At 61.4% G+C, this 20,503-nt stretch overlaps 1 protein-coding gene across 1 annotated transcript in view; it reads right to left on the reverse strand.

The window, feature by feature from the left end:
* SDK1 (sidekick cell adhesion molecule 1) overlaps positions 1-20,503 on the reverse strand; it is a 555,116-nt gene that overhangs the window by 53,029 nt on the left and 481,584 nt on the right. Inside the window, exons 19-25 of the mRNA XM_054572434.1 lie at positions 19,514-19,706; positions 17,976-18,074; positions 14,034-14,225; positions 11,742-11,863; positions 6,075-6,184; positions 4,263-4,413; positions 3,456-3,693 (exon numbers count right to left, since the gene is read on the reverse strand). Of these exons, the coding sequence (XP_054428409.1) occupies positions 3,456-3,693; positions 4,263-4,413; positions 6,075-6,184; positions 11,742-11,863; positions 14,034-14,225; positions 17,976-18,074; positions 19,514-19,706 (1,105 nt within the window). The remainder of the gene's footprint in view (positions 1-3,455; positions 3,694-4,262; positions 4,414-6,074; positions 6,185-11,741; positions 11,864-14,033; positions 14,226-17,975; positions 18,075-19,513; positions 19,707-20,503) is intronic.

Below are 20,503 nucleotides of genomic sequence, written 5' to 3' on the forward strand. Positions count from 1 at the left end.
TCGAAGGCCACACCGCCCTCCGGAGCCTCCGTGGTCGAGGACGGGAGAGGCTTCACGGTCAGTGAGTCCTAGCGACTGCAGGGAGCGACCTGTCCCCGTCTCCTCACTCAGCCCTGAGGGCAACTTCGGGGCTGACCCCGCAGGAGACGCTACTGCTGTGCAGGGTCCCCGCCAGAAGCCAGGAGGTCGGGAGGCTGACCCTGTGAGGACGACCGTGAGCGAATGGTCACGCGTGTTCCCCTTTCCTGGAGGGCGCTCCATGTCCCTGGAGAATGAGGGCACCCGGGTGACTGCGGCAAAGACACGGGCTCAGACAAGGCAGGAGTCCCGCTGGGACAGGGAGGGGCAAGTGGCAGGAGTAACATTCCAGCCGGCCTGTGTCTACCCGCACCACGCCTGCCTGCCACGTGGTTATGAGGTGTGTTTGGTTTTAAGACTTGAAAGAAAAACCAGACCCGTTAGCTATCTGGAGGCAGAGTCAACCCCTTGCCCGAGCTGACACCTGACGTCTTAAGTTCCGTGTCTCGGACATTCCCCTCCCGTGGGAGCAACGCCACGAGAAGCGCAGCGTTTCCTCCTCCGCTTGCCCTCCCGTCCCGGGAAGGAACCGCGGCGCCGAGCTCGCCGCCATGCCTCCTGCCGCCAGTCTCTCACTCTCTCTCGGGTTTGAGGCCTCGTGGATCTTTACAATGTAGCACGAGATGCCGTGGGGGCAGTCAGGCGGCACTGAGGACCGCGAGCTCCTGCCAGCGTGGTCCCAACGGTCCTGCTCAGTGTCCCCGCCCCCGTGCAAGCCCGGACCTGGGCCTCGCATGACTCACTGACAGATGCTGTCTCCCCGGCGACACTTCATTCCAGAGGGGTGTCGGGGGTGCGTTCTCCCCCTCAGCTCCCTCTGGCCCCCTTCCCCTTTGGCTCCCTTCACCATTTGGCCGGGCCACCCCTTCACCCTGCCTACCGCCCCCCCAGCCCAAAATGCCGAGAGGGCCTGGCGGGGCCAGTTCTCTGCTGGGCCGGGCTCTGTGCTGGGGATAGTCAGGGGGACTATCAGCAGGACAGGGAAGGCAGGACATCAGACCAGGAGGGCTTGCGGCTCAGAGTGGGGAGCTTCTGCGGCAAAAGGTTTTAGAAGCTCCGTTCGGAGGCGGAGGGACTGAAGCTCCAGGACCGCCAACGCTGCAGGGGTGCCCGAAGCGCCCCAGGTGCCACCCGCGGCTGAGCGCCAGGGCCCCTGTGGGGGAGCCAGCGAGGAGGGCGCCGAGGCCCCGCCTTTCCTGGCCGAAGAGCGTCTGACGTTGAACCACCCTTGCCTGCGAGCGAAGGGCGATAAGCCTCGTATCCAGCCGGTGATGAGAGCCCCTGCTGGGCTCAAACGCCTCTTCCCAGGGAGAAACGCACCGAACAAAACTCCCCAAGTGAACAAACACTCAGCGTTAGAAGATAACTTTCCCTGCACCGTCACCATCCAACGGAGGGAAAGAGTGAGCGCTGACAGAGAGAAGCCCCAGGCTGGCGCCCGTCCCAGTCAGGGGTGGCCGCCACCAAGGTGCGAGAGGGGCCTGCGCGGTCGCAGGGCTGCGTGCGACGCGCCCGCCGCCGCGCACGCGCACCCGTCCCGGTTCGCATCAGGCGCGCCCTGCCGGTCCCGGGCGGCTGTGCCACCAGCCACACAGAGGTCTCCATTTCTCCACATCGTCCCCTACACTCGCTCTTGTCCCGTTTTAAATTGTATTCCAGCCCCCGGGGGTGCAGTTCCGAGGTGCGTCTCCTGACGCTGACCGGCGGCTTGCATGTCGTCTCTGAAGGCTCGTCTACTCACATCCTTTGTCTGGTTTTTAGTGGGGTCGCCTTTTCATTGTGGAGTTGTAAGAGTTTTTATAAATGTGCACTCTGGACACCAGTCCCTTATCAGATATATGATTTGCAAATATTTTCTACCAGTCTGGGGATTTTTTAATACTCTTTATGGTATTCTTTGGAGAAGAAGATTTTTCATTTTGATGAACTCCAATGACTTTATTGCTTTCTTTTGCTGCTTGTGCTTTTGTGTCGGAATTAAGTTCTACACCAACTGCTCCTCTGGGGGTTTCTGGACCATTCGCACTGCGCACGTTCAGAGCCTGGACCAGAGCAGGCCCTGGCGTGGCGCCCAGCAGACACAGGGTGCCCCGGGCTCCCCCTCCGCACAGGGCACGGCCTCCCAGGGCCCTGCCCGTGTTGGGGGGTCTCGGTCCTGACAGACGCACCAAGACTTGAGGCCGAGAGTTCCTGGTGGGCATCCAGTCCCGAGTCCAGGAGCCACCTGAACGGAAGGCCGCGGCCCCATCCACACCCCCTGACCCCCGCCGGGACCCACACCGGGCTCAGCACCTGCCACTCCTGCCGTCCGTTCCCTCGGTGCCTCTGCGTCTGTGGGACCCCCGTTTTTCTTATGCACCCATCAATAAAATTTAAATTTCAAAAATTATACTTTACCCCTACTTTTCTAGTAACTTTTAAAAAAATGTTTCATTGACTGCCCATGACTGAAGTCAGACCTGCCCCCCCCAGACTTCTTCAAGGTCTCTCCTTGGTCATGAAGGCTCAGAATTTGAAGGGAACAGAGCTTCACGGAAGTGCACGCGACCCCACGGCCCTGGCAGCCCCCGCGCTCAGCGCTGGTCCCCCTGGAGGTGGGGGCTGCCCTGTGGCTCGTCCTCAGAGGCGCCCGCCAGCCTGCCCGTCTGGCGGTCCGCCCGCTCCGGGGTCGCAGCGCTCGCTGACAGGTCCTGGCCGGGAAGCCGCCCTGTTTCTCCAGCTGCTGGTTGGGGGTCCTTCCTCTGCCCCTCCCACTCCCACCCCCACCCACAGCCGGGGTTAGGAAGAGATCAGTCACACTGCAGGCCCACAGCCTGGGCTCCTGGGAGAGACCGCAGCCTGGAGCCCGGGACTGAGAGCAGGCCAAGGTCAAGGTCAGGCTGCCCCGTACCCTACACGTGCATCCTGACAATGGCCAGGCCAGGTCCAGACCCGCTGGGAGGCATCGGGGGGAATGGGCACGGGCCACGAGGCTGAGGAGAGAAACCGTTCTCCCTGCTTCCCGGGCCGTTCTGCTACCAGGCTCGCCGGCGCCACGCCCGTCCTACCGGGCCCCCCCCTCCCTTCGCGAGGGTGGGCGCTCTCCCTCAGAAGCCTCTGTGCGCTCTCGCTTTTCACCACTGATGGTGAGAATATCCCTAATTAAAGAAATAATACCTGAGTCCAGCCCCTGGAGAGCTCAGTGTCGATTTCAAATTAGGGGGATGGGCTCTAATGGAGTTTTACTTAAATTATCTTTGAGGTTGACTTAATTCCTGGGCCACAGAGACACAGGAGGGAGGAGCCAGAGAGGAGCCAGGGAGGAGCCAGGGAGACCCAGGGCTCAGCTCTGTCTCTGGAAGGCGCGAGGGAGCTGGGTCTCCAGGCCGGCGTCTCACCTGACTCGCGCGTGCGCCCCCGCACCACCTCGCTCCAGGGCCCGGCGCCGATGGCGTTGAAGGCCTGCATCTGCAGCTCGTACTCGGTCCACTCCTCCAGCTCCTCGATGGTGCACTCTCGCTCCAGCCGGTCGCTGATGACATGCGCCAGCGCCGGGGTCTGCAGGTCCGCGCGCCAGTACTTGACCCTGTAGCCCACCGACTCGGGGTTCCCGTTGTACTGGGAGTCGGGCAGGGGCTGGGAGGAGAGCCACACGCGCTGATGTCTCAGAACGGCCCCGCCCAGGTCTCCATGCGGTGGGGGGCCTGCTTACGGGGCCAATTCCATGGACAGTACTTTTTTGGGGGAATATTTTTAGAAACTATATTTGTCCCTGAAACTTTTCTTCTGTTAATTAAATGAAATCTTGTCAGTAAATTTGGCTGGACGTAATTTTTTTTTAATACACCTTGGCTTAATTCTGTGGGGAATGTTCTGATTAAATACCAAGCGGCCTCTCTTGCAAATATGAAGTTCCATGCTGAGCTGGGTTAAGGACTTACTGGTCCAGCCTGCGGCACCATCCACACCCTCCCCTGAAGACGGCCCCCCAGCGCCCGGAAGCCCATGAGGAACATCACTGATTAATGAGAGAGCCTGGCCTGGCCTGGGATCCGGCGCCAGCTGCACAGCAATGCTTTTGGCTTAGTGGTGAGATTAGCCTTGACTGGCACAGGGGCGGGGCTGAGAGGGGACCGAGCTCTGGGTCACGTGCGTCCCTGGGGGCTGCAGACAGGCCCCGGCGCCTCCCCGGCCTCCCCGCTCACCACCCAGCGCAGCCGCAGGCTGGTCTCGCTGGCGGTCCGGACGGTGACACTGGCGGGAGCCGCGTCCGGGGGCGCCTGCAGTGTCTGGATGACCCGGGAGGATGGGCTGAAGGGGCTGGCACCGACCACGTTCACCTGCCGCATCCGGAACCTAGAGGACAGCCGATGACGCGCGTCACGCTGCAGCCAGAGGAGCCGGGGGAGGTGGAAAGACAAAGGAAAATGGCCCCCCAGGGCTGTTTCGGGGAGGAGGGGCTCAGGCACAGGTCTACCTGGATCCTGGAGGCCGGAGCTCGGGGGCGCCCTCTTCCCACCCGGTGCCATTACAAGTGCACGCTACATAGCTGGCCCCTTCCCCCCAAAGACCCCGAAGAACGGCAAACCTCCTGCAAATCAACGATTTCAAATGCCCTAGAGGGGCACAAGTGGTGGGTCCCGCGGCAAGGTCTGTGCCGTCCGCTGCCACTGGCTGACTCAAGGCGAGGGTCGTACCAGGGGCCAGGGCCCCGCGGCCACCGCGCAGAACGGCAGCGGCAGCAGGCCGCGCCCGGGGGCCGTGCTGACAGCGCCATCTCCGTGATGACCGCGGCCCCGCGCCCCGACCCTCGCCGGCTCGGGAGGGGAGCGTGGCCCCAGAACCCACGCCCTGGGGCTCTTATCCCGTCGGCAACCAGCCTTCCGCGGATCAGCCCTGTCTCCCTGTCTATAAAGTGGGGGTGGAATTAGATGTTCTTTGAGGTCCATGTTCTCTTGGAGCATAGAGAAATGTATACCTGAAACCCATCTGATTCTGTTAACCAATGCCACCCCAATACGTTTAATAAAATAAGTAAACAAAAGGAAGTCTATGTTCATGTTTCCAGCTGTCTCCTCTTTACCTATATCTACAACTATTTGAATAGAACTTTATACCAGCAAACTACCCAAAGCGCACACACGTAACGATGCCCGAGGCATCCTGCGTTTGTATGAATTGGAGACATGGATACTGATCTCTAACTGCAGTCTCCGATCTTAGGAATAATCATCAAGCTGATGCTAATTTCACGTGGTAAGTCTTGAACCCCCTCAGCTCATTTTACATTAAACGTTTTCTCTAAACGGAGCGACTGGAACCTTGATTCGCCTGCTCCGATCTTGGGGGAAATGTGAGAGGAGGAGGAAGCGAAGGGGCCCCCCTCAGGTGTCCGCATAAACCCTAACCTCGGGGTGGGCCTGAGGATGCTCCTTCACAAGGCGTCATTTCCCCGCGTGCCCCCCGAGCTATCAGTCGTGGGCCTCCATTCCCGGATCCGATGAAGCGTGCCGTCCCGCAGAGCAAGGCATTACCGTCCTGCACGTGCGGCGATAGCTGGAAGTCCCCTCCCCCCACGCTTATGGGAAGTCACAACATCACTCGGTCAAGGCCAGAGGTTTACTACCTGGGAGGGTTTCAGGATCAAGAAGTGAAAGGCCGAACGCCACGTTAAGTGCCTGAGCCATGAGGCCGGCAGCCCCTGGGCCCCGGAACGGGGAGTGGAGGGGTGTCCCTGGGACGCCCGCTTCGCCCACACACGGCGCGGAGTTTTGTACAGCACAGCAGCGTGAGTCTGGCTGCAGAGCCGCCAGCCCCTCTGCAGGGGGCTCGCCAGCTGGTGTGGATGACGGATGCTGCTGAAGTCGCGGCGAGGCAGCCCCGGGAGAGGCTCCGCCGCGCGCTGCTCCTGCAGGGTCGGTTTCCGTCGCCGCCCCTCGCAAACGGCCGGCTCACACGCAGGAGACAGGCCTGGCCGTGGCCGGCAGAGCGGCCGCCGGAACGCTGCGCCCCCTCACCTGTAGTGCGTGTAGGGCGTGAGGTTCGGGATCTCCAGCGTCTGGGCGTTGGGCTCGTTCTCCTCCTCGTGCAGGGTGACCCACTCCTCCTCGTCCCCGACGGCACCCACCTGTGGAAAGGGGAGTCCTGGGCCACCGGGCACGCTGCAGGCCGGGGCGCAGTGGGCGGGGGCCGGCGCGGCCCCTGCATCTCCCACGCGGGCGGGGGTTGCGTCCCGCACACGCACCTCCCCCCTCTGCCCTGGAGATCGCGCCCCTGTTCCTGTCACGGTCCGACCTGAGAGCGAGGTCCCTGGAGTGGGCTTCCGGGGGCTGGGGGGCGTCCCGCCAGCCCGTCCCTCCTCCCATGGCGGCGAGGACTCAGAGAGAGGGGGCCGGCCTGGGTCCCACACGTCCTCACTGCGGGTCCAGGGCCATGTCCTCCATGTGCTGACCGGGGGCCTGTCTGTCCTCCTCGCACCCGTCCTCCCTGCCCCGGCACACCCTGAAGACGCCGCCGCTGGCCGCGACGTGGGGGGCCCTCAGGCGGACCAGGGCTCGCAGCTGCCCCGAGCCGGGCCTGCGGCCCCGCCCCTCTGGGATGTGACCCGCCTCTGGGCAGAGCTGACTCTGCCACACACAAGCCCACCAACAAGCCCCCGGGGCTGCTCTGCGAGTCTCCTGCTGTCGACCTCGCCTGGGTCTCTGGGGGTGTCCTCGTGTGGCTGTGACCCTGGCAGGAGCCCCCAGTCGGACCTGAGCCACACCTCCGGGGGTTGTCTGTCGCTGCCCGCGGCCGCGCCTGCAGCCGTGTCCACACTGATCTGACTTCCAGACTCACCTGGCCTGGCCAAGCAAGTGAGCAACAGGGGCCCACCCTGTGCCCTCAGGCCAACCAGGAACCACCCTGCCCCCCCGGGAGGCCCCTGCAGGTGTCTGCACCGCTCCGCGTTGGTGCTGTGCTCTGCCGGTCAGCCTGCCGGTCAGCCTGCCGCTCCCCGACCCGTGGCCACGCAGAGCCTACGGCCCCAGCAGGCGCCGTCCCGCAGAGCCGGGCCCCGGGCACGTGGGCGCGGGAGCGAGGAAGCCGGCTGCCGAGCGGGCCGTCCTGCTCCGAGGAACCGTAGGTTCTTCTGGGCCTCAGCATTGCCAGATTCTTGCCATTTTTATGGACTTGTAAAGAGAAAAACATCACTGAAACTACATGCCCAGGAAGGCGGACAACTTAGAAGCTCATTTCAGGGGAGCAGTGTGTTTCTGGGGTGCACGCCTCCTCGGGCCCACAGCCTCCGGCCCTCCCTCCCAGGCCGCGACCTCGCCTTGCTCCCCCAAGAGCCTTCCCCACGTGCTGGAGGCGGGGTGGCGTTTGGTGTCTCCCCGGGACCCTGGAGTTCTGCACGGGGCTGGACCGCAGCGGGGCTCGGCGCACAGAGGGGATGAGGGGGACACGCAGCAGCCCAGCCGCGGGGCGCACGGCGGTCACCACCAGGTCCTAGTGAGGCGCGGGGGAAGCCCGGGCTGTGGGGGCTTCAGCTTGAGACCAAGGAAGCCAGGCACCCTCGCCGGCCAAGGCAGCACCTACCTTCCCGAGCTCAGGGCCGGGGGGCTTTATGGGGAGAGGCCTCGGCTCCGGGGCGAGACGGGGAAGCAGAGGCGCTGCCACCCCTCCTGGCTCCGCTCCTGGCCTGAGCCCACAGAGGCGGACGGTCGCCTCCCGCAGTCCGTGTGGTCGGCCCCGCGGGAAGGGCCCCTGGGAGACGGCAAGGTCAGCGTGCTGCCCTGGCTCCTCCCGGGAAAGTGCCGCCGCCAACGGCATCGCGTGGGCGCCGCTGGGCCCCCGTGGCCTCTGCGAGCGCCTGACCGCGGCTCCCAGGCACCGAGCGCTGCGTCCGTCCCCGCCGCTCCTTAGTTACCGGGGGCCGGCAGTCCACAGGCTTGTGCTGGGTGTATGGGCCCATCAACCCTCCCTGAAACAGTTCCTTTTAAGCAAATGGCTCCTATTACGCACAAATAAGCACTAAGTGGGCTTTCTCTCCCTTCCATTTTCGGATGCAAACAGTTCCATCTGCACCTGAGGTGCTGGCACCGGCATCGTCACCAGAGAGACCTGCGTGGAGCCGCTGGGAGGCCCGGGCTGGTGTTGCCGGTTAGCGCAGCCCAGGGCTGCATGCGCAGGGCTGGTGGCGGGGTGACATAAGGGGACAGACACGTGTGTCCTGCCTTCATGGAGCTCCCTGCAAGCCCGGGAGAGGCAGAGGCGTGTTGCTTGCTCTGCGGCCAAAGGTTACTGATTACGCAAAGCATGAATGAATCGGACACCCCTGTAAAAGCCGCTTTTAGAAATTCGAACCCCCATCAGCTCGTTAGAGGCCTGTCCGCGGGCTCGCCGACCACGGGCCTTCTGCCCTGTAACACTGGCGCGCTCTCCAGGTCGCCCGGGCTTGCTGGCGCACTTTAGAGTGGTCAGAACGGAAAGGACGTGTTTTGCAAAGCGAATCTGACGGAGAAGCAGGTCCCAGGGTAAGAAAGCACACCCTGACCTTCCGGGGCAGGGGCGGGGGCGGGGGGCTGCTGCGAGGCCTGAGCTGGCGCCCGGCCCAGGTCAAGGAGCAGGGAAGGGGTCCTCCTCTGGAGCCTCAGGCAGGGGCACGCCCAGCAGCCAGGGGAGGGGCTGCCCCTGCTTAGTGACAAAAGGACAGTGAGCCTGCACCCCCAGGGGGCTGGGGCTGGCGAGTCCAGGGGAGCAGGCGGGATGCCTCTCTGAACGCACCTTCTTAGTGGTTTTATCTTGAAGTCATGCAAGTGAGTTATAGGCTTGGAAAGAAATGAAATAAAAAAAAAAGTCCTAACAATTTGTTAAAAAGTGACATGATTTTAAAAGGAAGGATTCACAAAAGACTGAAGCCAAAGAAAAAACAAAACAAACCCTTAAAATGAAAGAATCTAATTTTGTATGAAGCTGAGATTTAACTGCATAGAGAAAGGAGTGGTAGGAATTTCGGATTCAGAATTTTGACTATGCCCACGGTATAATATAGTCTAAGGACAATGCTTAAATTGCTTCCAGTAGCCTTATTGTTAGTAGTACGATTGCAATTACAACATTGAAATTCTTTATCCAATAATAAGATACAGATAATAAGTAATTATGTTAATATTTCTAAAAAAAACATAATTTTTAGTGCAAGAGAAAAGGTATTTAAAATATAAACTCAGAGTAAAATAATCTTTTTTTTTTTTTTTTTAAGCAAAAATCCTTGTACATTTATTTTTACACACATTCGTCATTTTTTCCTTAAGACTAGTTTCTCAAACTTGGGTCAATGGATGTGCATTATTGAAAGCTTTTGACTCCCACTTCCAACTTGTTCTAAAAAAACGCTGGACGGTCGGTACAGGCTCAACCGAGGCTGGAACGACCGCGTCGGACGCCCGAACCCTAATCGCGCGCTGCAGCTCCTTACACCTCGGCACCGTGGGACAGCGATGCGGCAGGAGAGGAGGGGCGGCGCCGGCGCCCCCGCCCCCCGCCTTCCACCTGGACACACGTGTTCACCCGTGTGGCTGGAGAGACAGAGGAGCTGAAATTTTATTCGATTTTAATTGATCTAAATGTAAAGAGTTCCACGTGGCTAATAGCTACTGTTTTGAATGGCACTGGTAAAAGAGGTATCCTCAGAACTAATTCTTCTGAGAATTATACGAAGTCACTTAGTATCTTTAAATAAAAACTCCTGGGAAGAAAGGCAGAGTGGGTGACAGTGGAGAGAGACACAGAATGATCCACACACCAGGAAATTAAACAGGTGTTATTTCTAGGAAGTGGGATAGGAGGTGAGTTTTTGTAATTACTACATTTGGCTGTTGGAGCTTTGCTTTAACGGGCTGCGTGTGTGTTACTTCTTAATTGTCTGGTTTGCGGGAGTAAAAGGGGAGAGGTCACGCGCGGTGGTCTGCTCTGAGTCGGGGCCACTCCCGTCCGAAGGGCTCTGCTCGCCGGTCAGATGGTGGCCCTCGACGTGTTCCCCTCGTTACGTCCTTTTTCCTTTCACGTAATCCTGCCGCCTCGTCCCCTCGCCTCCAAAAGCCCACGTTGCTGACTTTTATGAAGTGTCATTTCTTCAGCAAAAATACTCGGATGTGTTTATCCTCTTCCTTGGGTTACATTTCCGGAATCCTCCTTCTCTGGGTGAAGCGCCCTCCGATCCCTTTCTACACTGAGGCGTGGCTGTCGCGCCGAAGGCGGCAACTGGGCCGGCACAGGTGGGCTCTCCCCGGGGACCGTGGGCCCCGCCCCTCGGTCGCTGCACGGCTCTGGGGGTCCCTGGCTTCCCTGCCACGTGCGGCATCGCTGCGCCCTGCACAAGGGCCTGCTGCACTGAGCGGGGGGCGCTAAGCACGCGGGGCTGGGCTCCCCACTCGGCCTGAACCCCTGGAAAGGGCGCGGCCTCGCGACTCCTCTTGCTGCTGCCGCGGCAGGCCTGGGTGCCGAGCGGGGCCAGGCCGCGCACAGTGTGCCCCTCCGGGGCGCTCGCTCCTCTCTGACTCTTTCCAGACTGGGAGCATCTCATACAAAGCTCAGGATTTGGAAAATTCACCTTTTTCTGAACAGCTTCTAAAAGGCGGGCGTGGCACCAGATTCTCTTCCGTTCCTCAGCCTCCATTGTTCCTTTTGTTCCTTTTGCTGAACGCTGATACGGGGTTTGTCCCCGTGGGACGTCAGCCGCGGCCTGCGTGCCCTTCTGTGGCTGGCTGCACACACAGGCCGCACGCCCACACAGCGGGCCACGCAGCAGTTGCGCACCAGGCTGCCCGGCCGCACCGCGCGAGGACGAGCCACCGACGCGCCGGGCGAGGTCACGGCACGAGGTTGCCACGGCCTTTCCGGAGTGGTTGCCTCTCTCTGTTTGTCTCATCAAAACCAAGGCTCTGTGGCCCAGTTTCATCCCACGCTGTCACCTGGAGCCTCATTCTGCGCTTTCGTGACAGGTGTGCATGTGACAAGCATAAAGGTTGAGAGGTGGCCAGGATGTTAGGTAAGTGATTGGCAGGTGGTCCTCAGGGAGTCAGTGAGTGCTTCTAATAGAATGATCAGCTCTTCTGTGGGCCGTATGCAGGGATTTCACACCCCCAAACCCCTAGGTTTTTAACTTACACCCCTGTATTCTTAACGGGATACAATGTAAACTATATCAGAGTAAAATAATCTTAAATTGGAATTGGAAATATCAGTATGAACTCATGATGCTTCAAAAAAATGGTATTGTCCCTCTCTGTCCCTCCCCTGGGAAGGTCTAGAAGCAGCGACCAGCCAGCAGCAATGAACACCCGCCCCCTCCGCTCAGTGCCCAGCGTATTGGGCAGCTAATTGTGATACAGAGTTAAAAAACCTATCAACTTTGCTCTCAAATTCTGGATCCCCCTTTGGAACCACCACACGAATTTTAAGCCTTACCACCACATCTGCTACCGTCCAGGGAGACCCCAGCCTGACATCTCCGGTCCCCTCTCCTTCCAGCCCCAGGGCCCCGATCGGCGTGGGCCTCTGGCTCTCCTCCAGCCACGGCCGCGCCGCAGCGGCCCCTGCGCCAGCTCCCCTGCCTGTCCCGGTTAGTCACTGCGGAGGCGCCGACCCGGCCCAGCTGCCGTGCCCCTCTGGGGACCCCCTCTCCCCAAACAGACGCGCACCTGCCCCTCCACGACCCATCTGGAGATGGACGTCTTCCCGTCGTAGCCCGGCCGGAACTGGAGCGTGGCCGAGCGAGGGCTGATGTTGGAGATGACCAGATTCGACGGGGCGCCGGGAAGTTCTAGAGAGAAATGAGAGGAGAGACCAAGACTTAAATTCTGTTGCAGCTTAGGAAACATTCCAAATGTGTCAGCAGGTAAACGCGTTCAAAATGCCTTTATACCAAAAAGAGGATTGATTTTCAAAACCATGAGCGTGAGAAGTGGAGCTGGCCCAGACCATGGGCGCAGCGTGATTCCTACTTCAGTAGGGTCACTACTACGCCCCCGGCCATGGGCCGTGTGCCCTCTCGGATGACAGACGTGGAAGGCGGCCCTCGTCCGTGCACAGAGTGGGTCCCTGTGCAATGGACACGTGTTAAATGGAGAGCGGGTGAGCGGCGGGCCCCTCACAGGACACAAGGAGCGTGGCGGGGGGATGAGGGGGGAGGGCGTGCCCCCCGACAGTGACCATGAAGCCTTGGGAGGGGTGAGGGAAGGGGGTGGAAGCGGGCACACCCGTGTCTCTGCGCAGCGGACACGGGCAGGTGGGCCAGCCCCAGCCTTAGCCTTCCTGGGCCTGTTTCCAAGACAACGAAATTCAGGTGTGAGTGCCGAACTCTTTCCCCTCTGCAGTGCGGTTGCTGTGGCAACTAAGAGCCAGGAGGGTGTGTTCTGAAGACGCCCGTCCCCGAGGCTGCCTGTGGCTTCAGCTTCTAGAAGACTCCTCCCTGCAGGGCCTGTCCCCTCAGAAGCAAAGCACTGTGGGTTCTAAAGGGCCGAGGGCGTGCGGTGCAAACTGCTCGGAGAAGGAGCAGGTACGAGGGAGGAAAGGGACCGGTGCCTGAGGAGTGGCCTCCCAACGCGCTCTTGCCCGGGGTGTTTGAAGCCAGCCCGACAGGACTGGGGCCCCTAATGGGGGGCGGCCACACTGGCTCTGGGGCCTTATTTGCTGCATGTGTTTTATTTGCTTGGTCTTCCCTCCAGTCGCCCACATCCCTTCCAGGCTAATCCTCAGGCTGTGGAAACGGTACTGGCTGCGGCCCCGCCACCCAGGACGAGTGCTGGTGGGGAAGGGATCGCCCAGCCCCGACGACCGAGGCCAGAACAAGGCAAAGCGACATCTTTCGGGTGGCAGGAGGCCAGCAGCTGCAACCACAGACCGACAGGCGCCCGCCCCGTGTTCTCGCAGGCGGGGTCCTCAGGGGAACACTTGGTCTTCAACGTGAACTTCGACACGGGAGACAGAACGTTGAGTGGCAGTCTTCCAAAGGGGAGAGGAGCGCGCTGCCGTCTCAGAAGGGGACGTGCATTGCAGAGGGACAGGGGAGCGGCTGCCCCCTCGCCCGCGGCACAGACCCCGTGCGCCTCCGCGGCAGGCCCTGCGCGACCCCCACCTCGCGTCGGGCCCCCCTCCCTGCCGACCCTCCCTGCCCACCTTCTCTTTGCAGCTTCTTCCCTCACACCCACGTTCGCATTGTTTTGTTGAGTGAACAAAGCTCTACACCTCCCGTTGTGTGCAAAAGCAGGGTTCTACGGAGAACCAGCTCACGGGGTGACGTGACCACTGACCCCTCACTGGGCAGGCCGCACCTTCCTCAGAGAGAGGATGCGAAGCCGTGCCCTTCGGTTCTGCACACCTGTGGGCGCCCCGTGGATGCCTGCGGAGCCGAGCCCAGGCCCACTCAGCTGGCCCACCCCGAGGCGGCCCCAGCCCCAGGGACTCTCCCGCAACAGGACCCCGGCCGGCTCTCCCCACCTCGGCGGCTTCCTTCAGGCCCCTCCCGAATCCCAGCGCATCAAAGAAACTGCAACACTGTTCTTCTCCAGAGCACCTACAATCTCGCTTCCTTGCAATTGCTATCTGTTTGGCTCAAATAAACTCAAGTTCTTACGACAATTTTCTGCAGGTTTGGACGTTTCTTTCATAGACACTATTCTTAACTCTCAGATCGACCTTCCCGGTTTCTCTCCCTGCGGTCGCCTCCGGCGTGGCTTCCTGGGAGGCGGCCCTTGGGGCCAGCCCTTCAGGGGCCCCTGGCCATCGCTGGCCCGTTCCCACCGCCGCTTCCCTCAACCGAGGAGAGGTCAGGTCAGGACCGGAAGACGCCAGGAAACAGGCTGACGGTTGGGTCATCGCCTGCCTACCCCAGCCACCCCAGCAGGACGCCGACGCCCCCTTTAATAAGTATTAAATGAGAGGTCAGAGCTCGGAGGGGAAGGGGGGCGGGAAGCCGCGCCGTTCTCACTGACCTGGGGGCACGCCCGAGGAAATGGTGGACGAGGTCGCCACGCCAGCGCCCGCGGCAGTGAGAGCAGCTACAACGATGGTGTAGGTGGTGAGAGACGACAGCCCTTGGATTTTATATGCGTGCGTCGTGCTGCTGAGGGTGTCCGTGAGCCGGGAGTCGTTCCTGCCGTACACCTCCCAGGAGACCCGGTAGCCTAGGGAGGACACACGGGGTTGGCTGGGGTCCCTGACGCTGGGGGCGGGGCGGGGACCGCCGGCGCCTCTGCGGAGCTGCAGGGGTCTGACAAGCACCGCTGACCCCGGGAGTCGGGCCTCCGACCTGTGTGCCCCCTGGGCAACCCTCATGGCCCCACTTCCCAGCCTGGGCCACCTGTCTCCCGTGACATGTGACCTCCGCGGGACAGCGCCGGCCTGACACACTGTTGACCTCAATCCCTTGAGCGAGGACTGAGGCGCGATCACTGCCAGCCTGCGGTGCGCGATTTAACCTCCTCTCGTCAAGTGATGGATGCGTTTCGGCAGTATTTCCATTTTTATAAGCTCATATTTTCATTACGCAGGGCCCTAAATCAGCAGCTGGCTCCGGCGGCACCTAATCTGTGGACATGCTGCGCCTGGTTCCCGCGGGAGTGACAAATGGACGCCTTCGCCGCAGGAGCGCCCTGCGCCCGACTGCCCCAGCTTCGCCCCCAGCTCTGCCCCACTTCTGAGCCTGTGTCCCTCGGGAAGCCTGGTTTCCCTCACCCTGTTCAGTGGGGCCTCGCGATCCCAAGTCATTCTCCCTCGGGGCCGCTGAGATCGGGGCTTAGAGGGGAAGGGCCCACCAGCCCCTGCGCCCGCCCCGCGGGGGTGCTGAGGGGCGTTGCGTGGGGACAGGGCCAGTGGTGGAGAGAGCCCCCCGCCCCAAGGCCGAGGGAGACCTCCGAAAATGCTTGTTCCCCTCCTTTCCAGTCAACAAACTCGCAGACACCGAAGTGTCCTAACGCTCCCGCTCATTCTGATGAAAGCGACAAATACAGTTAGGAGCTCGTACCTCAGGTACATGAGGATTTACAGGGCGGCCTCTGGGGACTTTAATATTAAAAAAAATTAATGTCAGAAGCCACTGCGGGTCTGCCGTCCCTCGGTCATCTTACGGCCCAACGGCTTCTGCGTCGGGCATGGGGCTCCCGCGCTGCAGGGGTGAGACAGGAGGAGGGTGGCCCCCATCGCATCGGAGCTCCCCAGGGCACAGTAGCTGCTGACCGTCTGAAGGCTGCTCCTGGCGTCTGGGTCCACGCTTGGACCCCCGTGGACCACTAAAGCTCTGCCGCACGTCTGGCCGGCCTGTCCGGCCATGTCTCTCGGGCTGGCCGCGCGCAGCTGCCTGCCTCCGGCTCCTCCCCCTGACTCCAGCCCACCCTGTAGTCCCACCCTCCTTGCCTTCCACCACCCCGACACCAACGTCCCTTCTTCCCCCAGCACTAACATCGGGGTGCACCCAAATCACTCAGTTCTCTTTTTGCTAATCCAGAACTTTGGAACTAATTGCACAATTAAAGTAAGAGACAAACCTTCCAGGCACCCACTGTTCATAACGTCACACGCGGGGAGCGTGGACAGCATCCCAGGGGTCCTGAGCCCTCGCATAGACCCACTCGTTCACTCCGCACGGCGGCCCTTGGGGTGGAGCTGCCGCCGCGGCTGTGCAAAGGAGGGAAGCCCGGCACCAGGAGCTGGAGAGCGCGCCGGGTCAGCGGGGTCCGCCCGGCTCTCCGTGCCTCCCGCCCTCTGGGGTCAGGGTATGCGCCAGGAGCTCGGAAAGCTGCCCCTGGCCGTGGCGGGTTACCCCCGGAAACCGAAACAGTTCGGTGCTCGGGGGCTTTTCTGCACGTGTGGGAGGAGAAGCCTTTGTTCGTCTGACAACCTTGTCAGACAGCTTCATTTGTTTAAAAGTGGTTCTCCATTGAAATTTTCTAAATGACAGCGTCTTGTGCGGCCTGGCAGCCTGGAGCCCAAACCTGGCCATTCCAGCCTCTGAGGCCGCAGCACGGCTCGGCTTTATCGCATCAAAACCGAGACCTGCGGCTGCGGCGGCTGTTGAGGTCACACTCCAGGCTGAACGGGCAGCGGAAGAGCGTCCTGGCCCCAGCGGGGCCGCAGGCACAGCAGCACAGAGGAGGGCCTGTCAGCGTGGACGGGGGTGGGCGAGGCGCTCCTGCACTCGGGCAGACGGGGCAGTGGCCGCGGCAGGCACGCGGCACGCGGTTTGCGCGCCGCTCTGGGGACGTGCATGGTGGCTCTCGGCCGTGAGTGTTTCCTGCAGCTCCTGCCTGCGGGTGAGGGAGGGGGACGAGGGCAGCGAGGAGACGGCCAGGAGGCAGTGCCTTCTGCTGGCACCCCACCTGCTCCCGGCGGCCGCCTAAAGGAGACTAACGACCCAGGGAGCTTCAGAAATAATTTTCTGTGGATCTGAAGTAAATTCTCTAAGAGAGAGCAGTGCATCCAATCGCAAACTGTCCGTGTGCATCCAGGCCCCCATAAATCAGACTGCACGGAGGCAGAGTGGAAGATGCTGATTCACAATGTGGGCGAAATGGGCTTTGCTGGGGCTCTGCAACCCCCGCCCCTGGCCCCGAGCGCAAACGAGGCCCCGGGGACGCTCACCGCACCGGGTTCCATGGGCGGGGGGCTGGGCAGGGCCACGGAGCCCCTCGCGTAAGGGGTGCCAGGAACACACGGCCCTTCTCCTTTAGAAGGAAATACAAATGCTCTATTCTTTCAATTAATGTGTATTATTTATTTTAATGGCAATTAAGTGGTTGGCATATCAATACTTATTAAATTGTTTGCACCTCACTGCCAAATCGACAGAACTGTCAGGTGGCCCTTCAGCCCGGGGTCCGTGGGGAAACTTAGTGAGGCCCCAGGAGAGCGCGGGGCGGGGGTGTCCGGGTCGGGGCGGAGCGCAGCCCCCCACCCCCAGCACCTGTGCAGGCGACGGAGGCGGATGCCTGGACCCCCACGCTGGTGCCGCCACCTGCCGGCCTGTAAGCCAGGACAGTGCCACCCTCGGTCTCAGGTGGAGGTCACAAGATGCTCCTCCTGTGACTGTTGCGATGCTGAACGAGATTCTGCAATGCTTGGGGGCCACCGGTGGGGGGCGCAGGGTGGCGACCACTCCGCGGGACGCGGTGTGGGAGGAGGTCGCCCGAGCTCTGCTGCTGGGAGGGGTTCTCGGTGCCTGCGAGCACTGGGACGGCAGAGCCACAAACGGACAGCACAGCTCGGGCCGGGACGCTCTCGCCAGGGGACGGAAAGGGCCCGGCCAGGAGCCGGGCTCCCCTGGAGCCTCAGGTCCGCAGGAGCGGCTAGCTGGGTGGGAGCCCCCCAGAGGGCGCCGCCACAGGCCATGTGTCCAGCGGACGGGCGACCGTGCTGCCCGCAGAGTAAGTGGCCGGCTTGACAAGCGATGCCTCCCGAGTGGAAAGGGCCGCCCGGTGGCCTCAATGATGCCCCCTCAGTGCACGCGGGTGTCAGACGCCCGGGGTGAGGAGGCGCAGGTTCGGAGGGATCCGGGGTCCCCGAGTGGCAGGAGAGTGGAGCACGGGTCCCCTGCCTTCTCCTGAGGCTGCAGTGTGCGCTGGCTTCACCAAACCTAGAGTGTTTCTTTCCCACCTGAGATTTAAATTGGCTCTGACCTAGGAGTCCTTCCAGAAAGCTCTTCTATAACCTAAGGCTGTTAAAACCCTGCCAAAGGCGATGGTGGCAGGAGGTGGAGTGTCTGAACCCTGAGGCCGGAGCCGGGCAGCCGGCCGTGCCTGAAGGGGCCGGGGTCCTGGGCCAGGGTCTGGGCGTCGGGCGGGCCCCTGCCCTCTGTCCCACGCCGCCGACGCGCGTGCTCCCTGTGGGCGGGTCCACCGGAAGCTGCGCCCGCGCCCCGTGTCAGGGGCTGGCACACCCACCTGTGATGACTCCGTTCTTCTCCAGCGGCTCCTGCCAGCCGACCTTGAGCGACGTGTCCAGGACCTCCGTGAAGCTCAGGGGCCCCACCGCTCCCGGCCCTGGCAATGGAAGGGTCGCCTGTTAGCGCGGCGGCCTGTCCGCGTTCGGTCGGCTCTGCGTGGGACAGAATAGCCCCGGCGACAGAAGGGCGGCGGGAGCCCGGGCCAGGGCCTGCGCTGTGTCCGCGAGGTCACAGAGGGGTGGCAGGTGCGAGAGGCGCCCTGGCTGTGGTCGCCGAAATGACTTCCCCGGCCTCCCCCAGCCGTGCCGAGAGCTGAGGAGATGGTGGCCGGGGAGTCATGCGCTGCTCTGGTTAGAACAATAGGCCGGGGGAGCGGGAGGGCAGTCGCTTGCGCCCAGCTCCCTGGACACACTTTGCAACGTGAGTCGTGCTTCTGTGGGGCCGTGGCACCTCGGGAAGCCAGAGCCAGAGCGTGGGCCGAGGCACGGCTGGCCCTGCTGGGTGGCCGGGGCACCCCGTGAGGGTCAGGGTCCGGGAGCCCAGGCACAGGGCGCTGAAGAGGGCCAGACTCCACCCCCGGAGGGAGGAGGGGCAGGGACGGACGGGCGGCGGGGACGCTCGCTGGGAGGCCTGACGCTGGCGGGCTGACCGCTGCCCGCAGCTGAGAAAGCAGCGGAGCTGGGGGGCTGAGGGCGGAGGACGCGGGAGGACACGCAGTTGCAGCCCTGCGGGACCTTAAAAACCTTGCCGTGGTTTAATTCTCCCTCTAAAGGACACACTCATTGTAGAAATGAGAATTATGTGTAAAACATGAAGAAAATTGTAAAAACCCATAATCACGCCACACAGACATGTTTCCTTTGAGGTCTGTTCTCGGCTTAGGTCACTTCATGCAAGTGCGTTTCATAAAATGTGGATCTTGCACAGTTTCATGTGCTATTTTGTTTTTCACTTAGCTTAGCATTAGATCATGATCAGTTTTCCCTCAAGCCTTTTTTAACCACTACAAAATATTTAGTGCATCGCCATTGTACAATTTCCTTCTTTTTCGAAGACTAAGAACTGTATGGAACCCTCTCGGGAATGAGCCTGGGTGCCCGGGGCGCGCTTTCTCGGGACGGCGCCGCTGGCCCGTGAGCAGAGCAGTGCTCCGACTGACCGGTGGAGGCGCGCAAGGCGGAGGGGCGGAGGGCGCAGGGGAAAGGGCCCAGGGGTCAGGGAGGCAGGGCGGGGGTACGGGGGCTGCAGGAGAAGGGAGGGAACTTGAAGGAGAAACCCAGGCAAAGAGGCCCAGCAAGACCGAAGCTGCCCACGTGGCGGGACCAGGTTCCCTCCTGTCCTCGCCCTGCCCTGTGGCCGGGGGCCCACCCGCCCCACGGCAGCCTCTGCGCTCTGTGTCGGGGACTGCCTGCTGCCTCCCTGCGGAGCTCCCTGGGGCCCCGGCTGTGCTCCCGCCGGCGCTGGACACGGCCGAGGCCCCAACCCTCCACAGCCGACCTGGGCTGCTGCTGAGACGCGGGGCCAAGGCGCACTCACTGTCCTCGTGAGTCCGGACGAGCTGGGGCGCGCTCGGAGGCCCGTCCCCCGGCGTGGTGAAGCACAGCGCCGCTGTGAGGTAGGCAGTGAACTTCCTCAGGCTGGTTATGTACCCGTGGTGGACTCCGTGGAAGTCTGGAGCGATGGTGACGACGGTGACAGCCTCGGGCGTGTCGGCAGGCCATGCCAGGAGCTGGGACGGGGGGACAAAGAGGTCCCTTCCATCGCACGCCTTGAAGTCGGCGTCAGGATTTTATTTGGTGATTAGTGTGTCTTCAGAGTCATAAATAAGAAACTCCATAAATCCAACATTTATAATCTACTGAAAAATACTGAGTTTAAAGCATCTCTCATAGATTACTGAACACATACGTATTTTTATATATGTATTTATAAATAAAATACCTGCTTTAACTCACACGGTAACAGACACTCCTCAAACCTTCACTTTTCCTCGCATAAACACGGTACCGAACTGGTCTTGTTTAAGAGCAAGCGCCCATCCGGTACTCGACAGGCTCCGCGCAGTGGTGCGCGAGCAGGGACACTCGTCCAGAGGGCCTGCCCTGGCTCAGACGCCAGCCTGACTCCGCGGGGACGGGCATGATTTTCCGCCATTTCTCCCTCCGTAGTGTTCAGAAGAGGGTTTTAGGACATGAGCTACAATTCTTAAGAAATACGGTATATCTACACATCTTCCAGGGGGAGTTGTTTTGAGGTTTTGGCAACATCAGGCATGAGGGCGGCCTTTTAGCCCCTGAACGCGGAGCAGCCCCGGGCTAGCGGGGCTGGAAGTGGACGCACTGCGGGCCACAAAGCGCATTTATATAGATCGCGCCGCAGCAGGGCATCGAACGAGCGCCCCGGTCTCACCAATAAGACTTGACAGAGAGTCAAAAAGGCAAAATCATCCCGGTCGATGAATATGATTTTCTTTGAAGAAAACTTGGAGTGCAGGTGCCTCTGGGGAGAAGATAAGGGCGGGGCGCG

The sequence above is a fragment of the Pteronotus mesoamericanus genome, unplaced genomic scaffold (genome assembly GCF_021234165.1).
Source record: "Pteronotus mesoamericanus isolate MK-2021 breed Mesoamerican mustached bat unplaced genomic scaffold, CSHL_Meso_final contig_1, whole genome shotgun sequence".
In the NCBI taxonomy this organism is placed as follows: domain Eukaryota; kingdom Metazoa; phylum Chordata; class Mammalia; order Chiroptera; family Mormoopidae; genus Pteronotus; species Pteronotus mesoamericanus.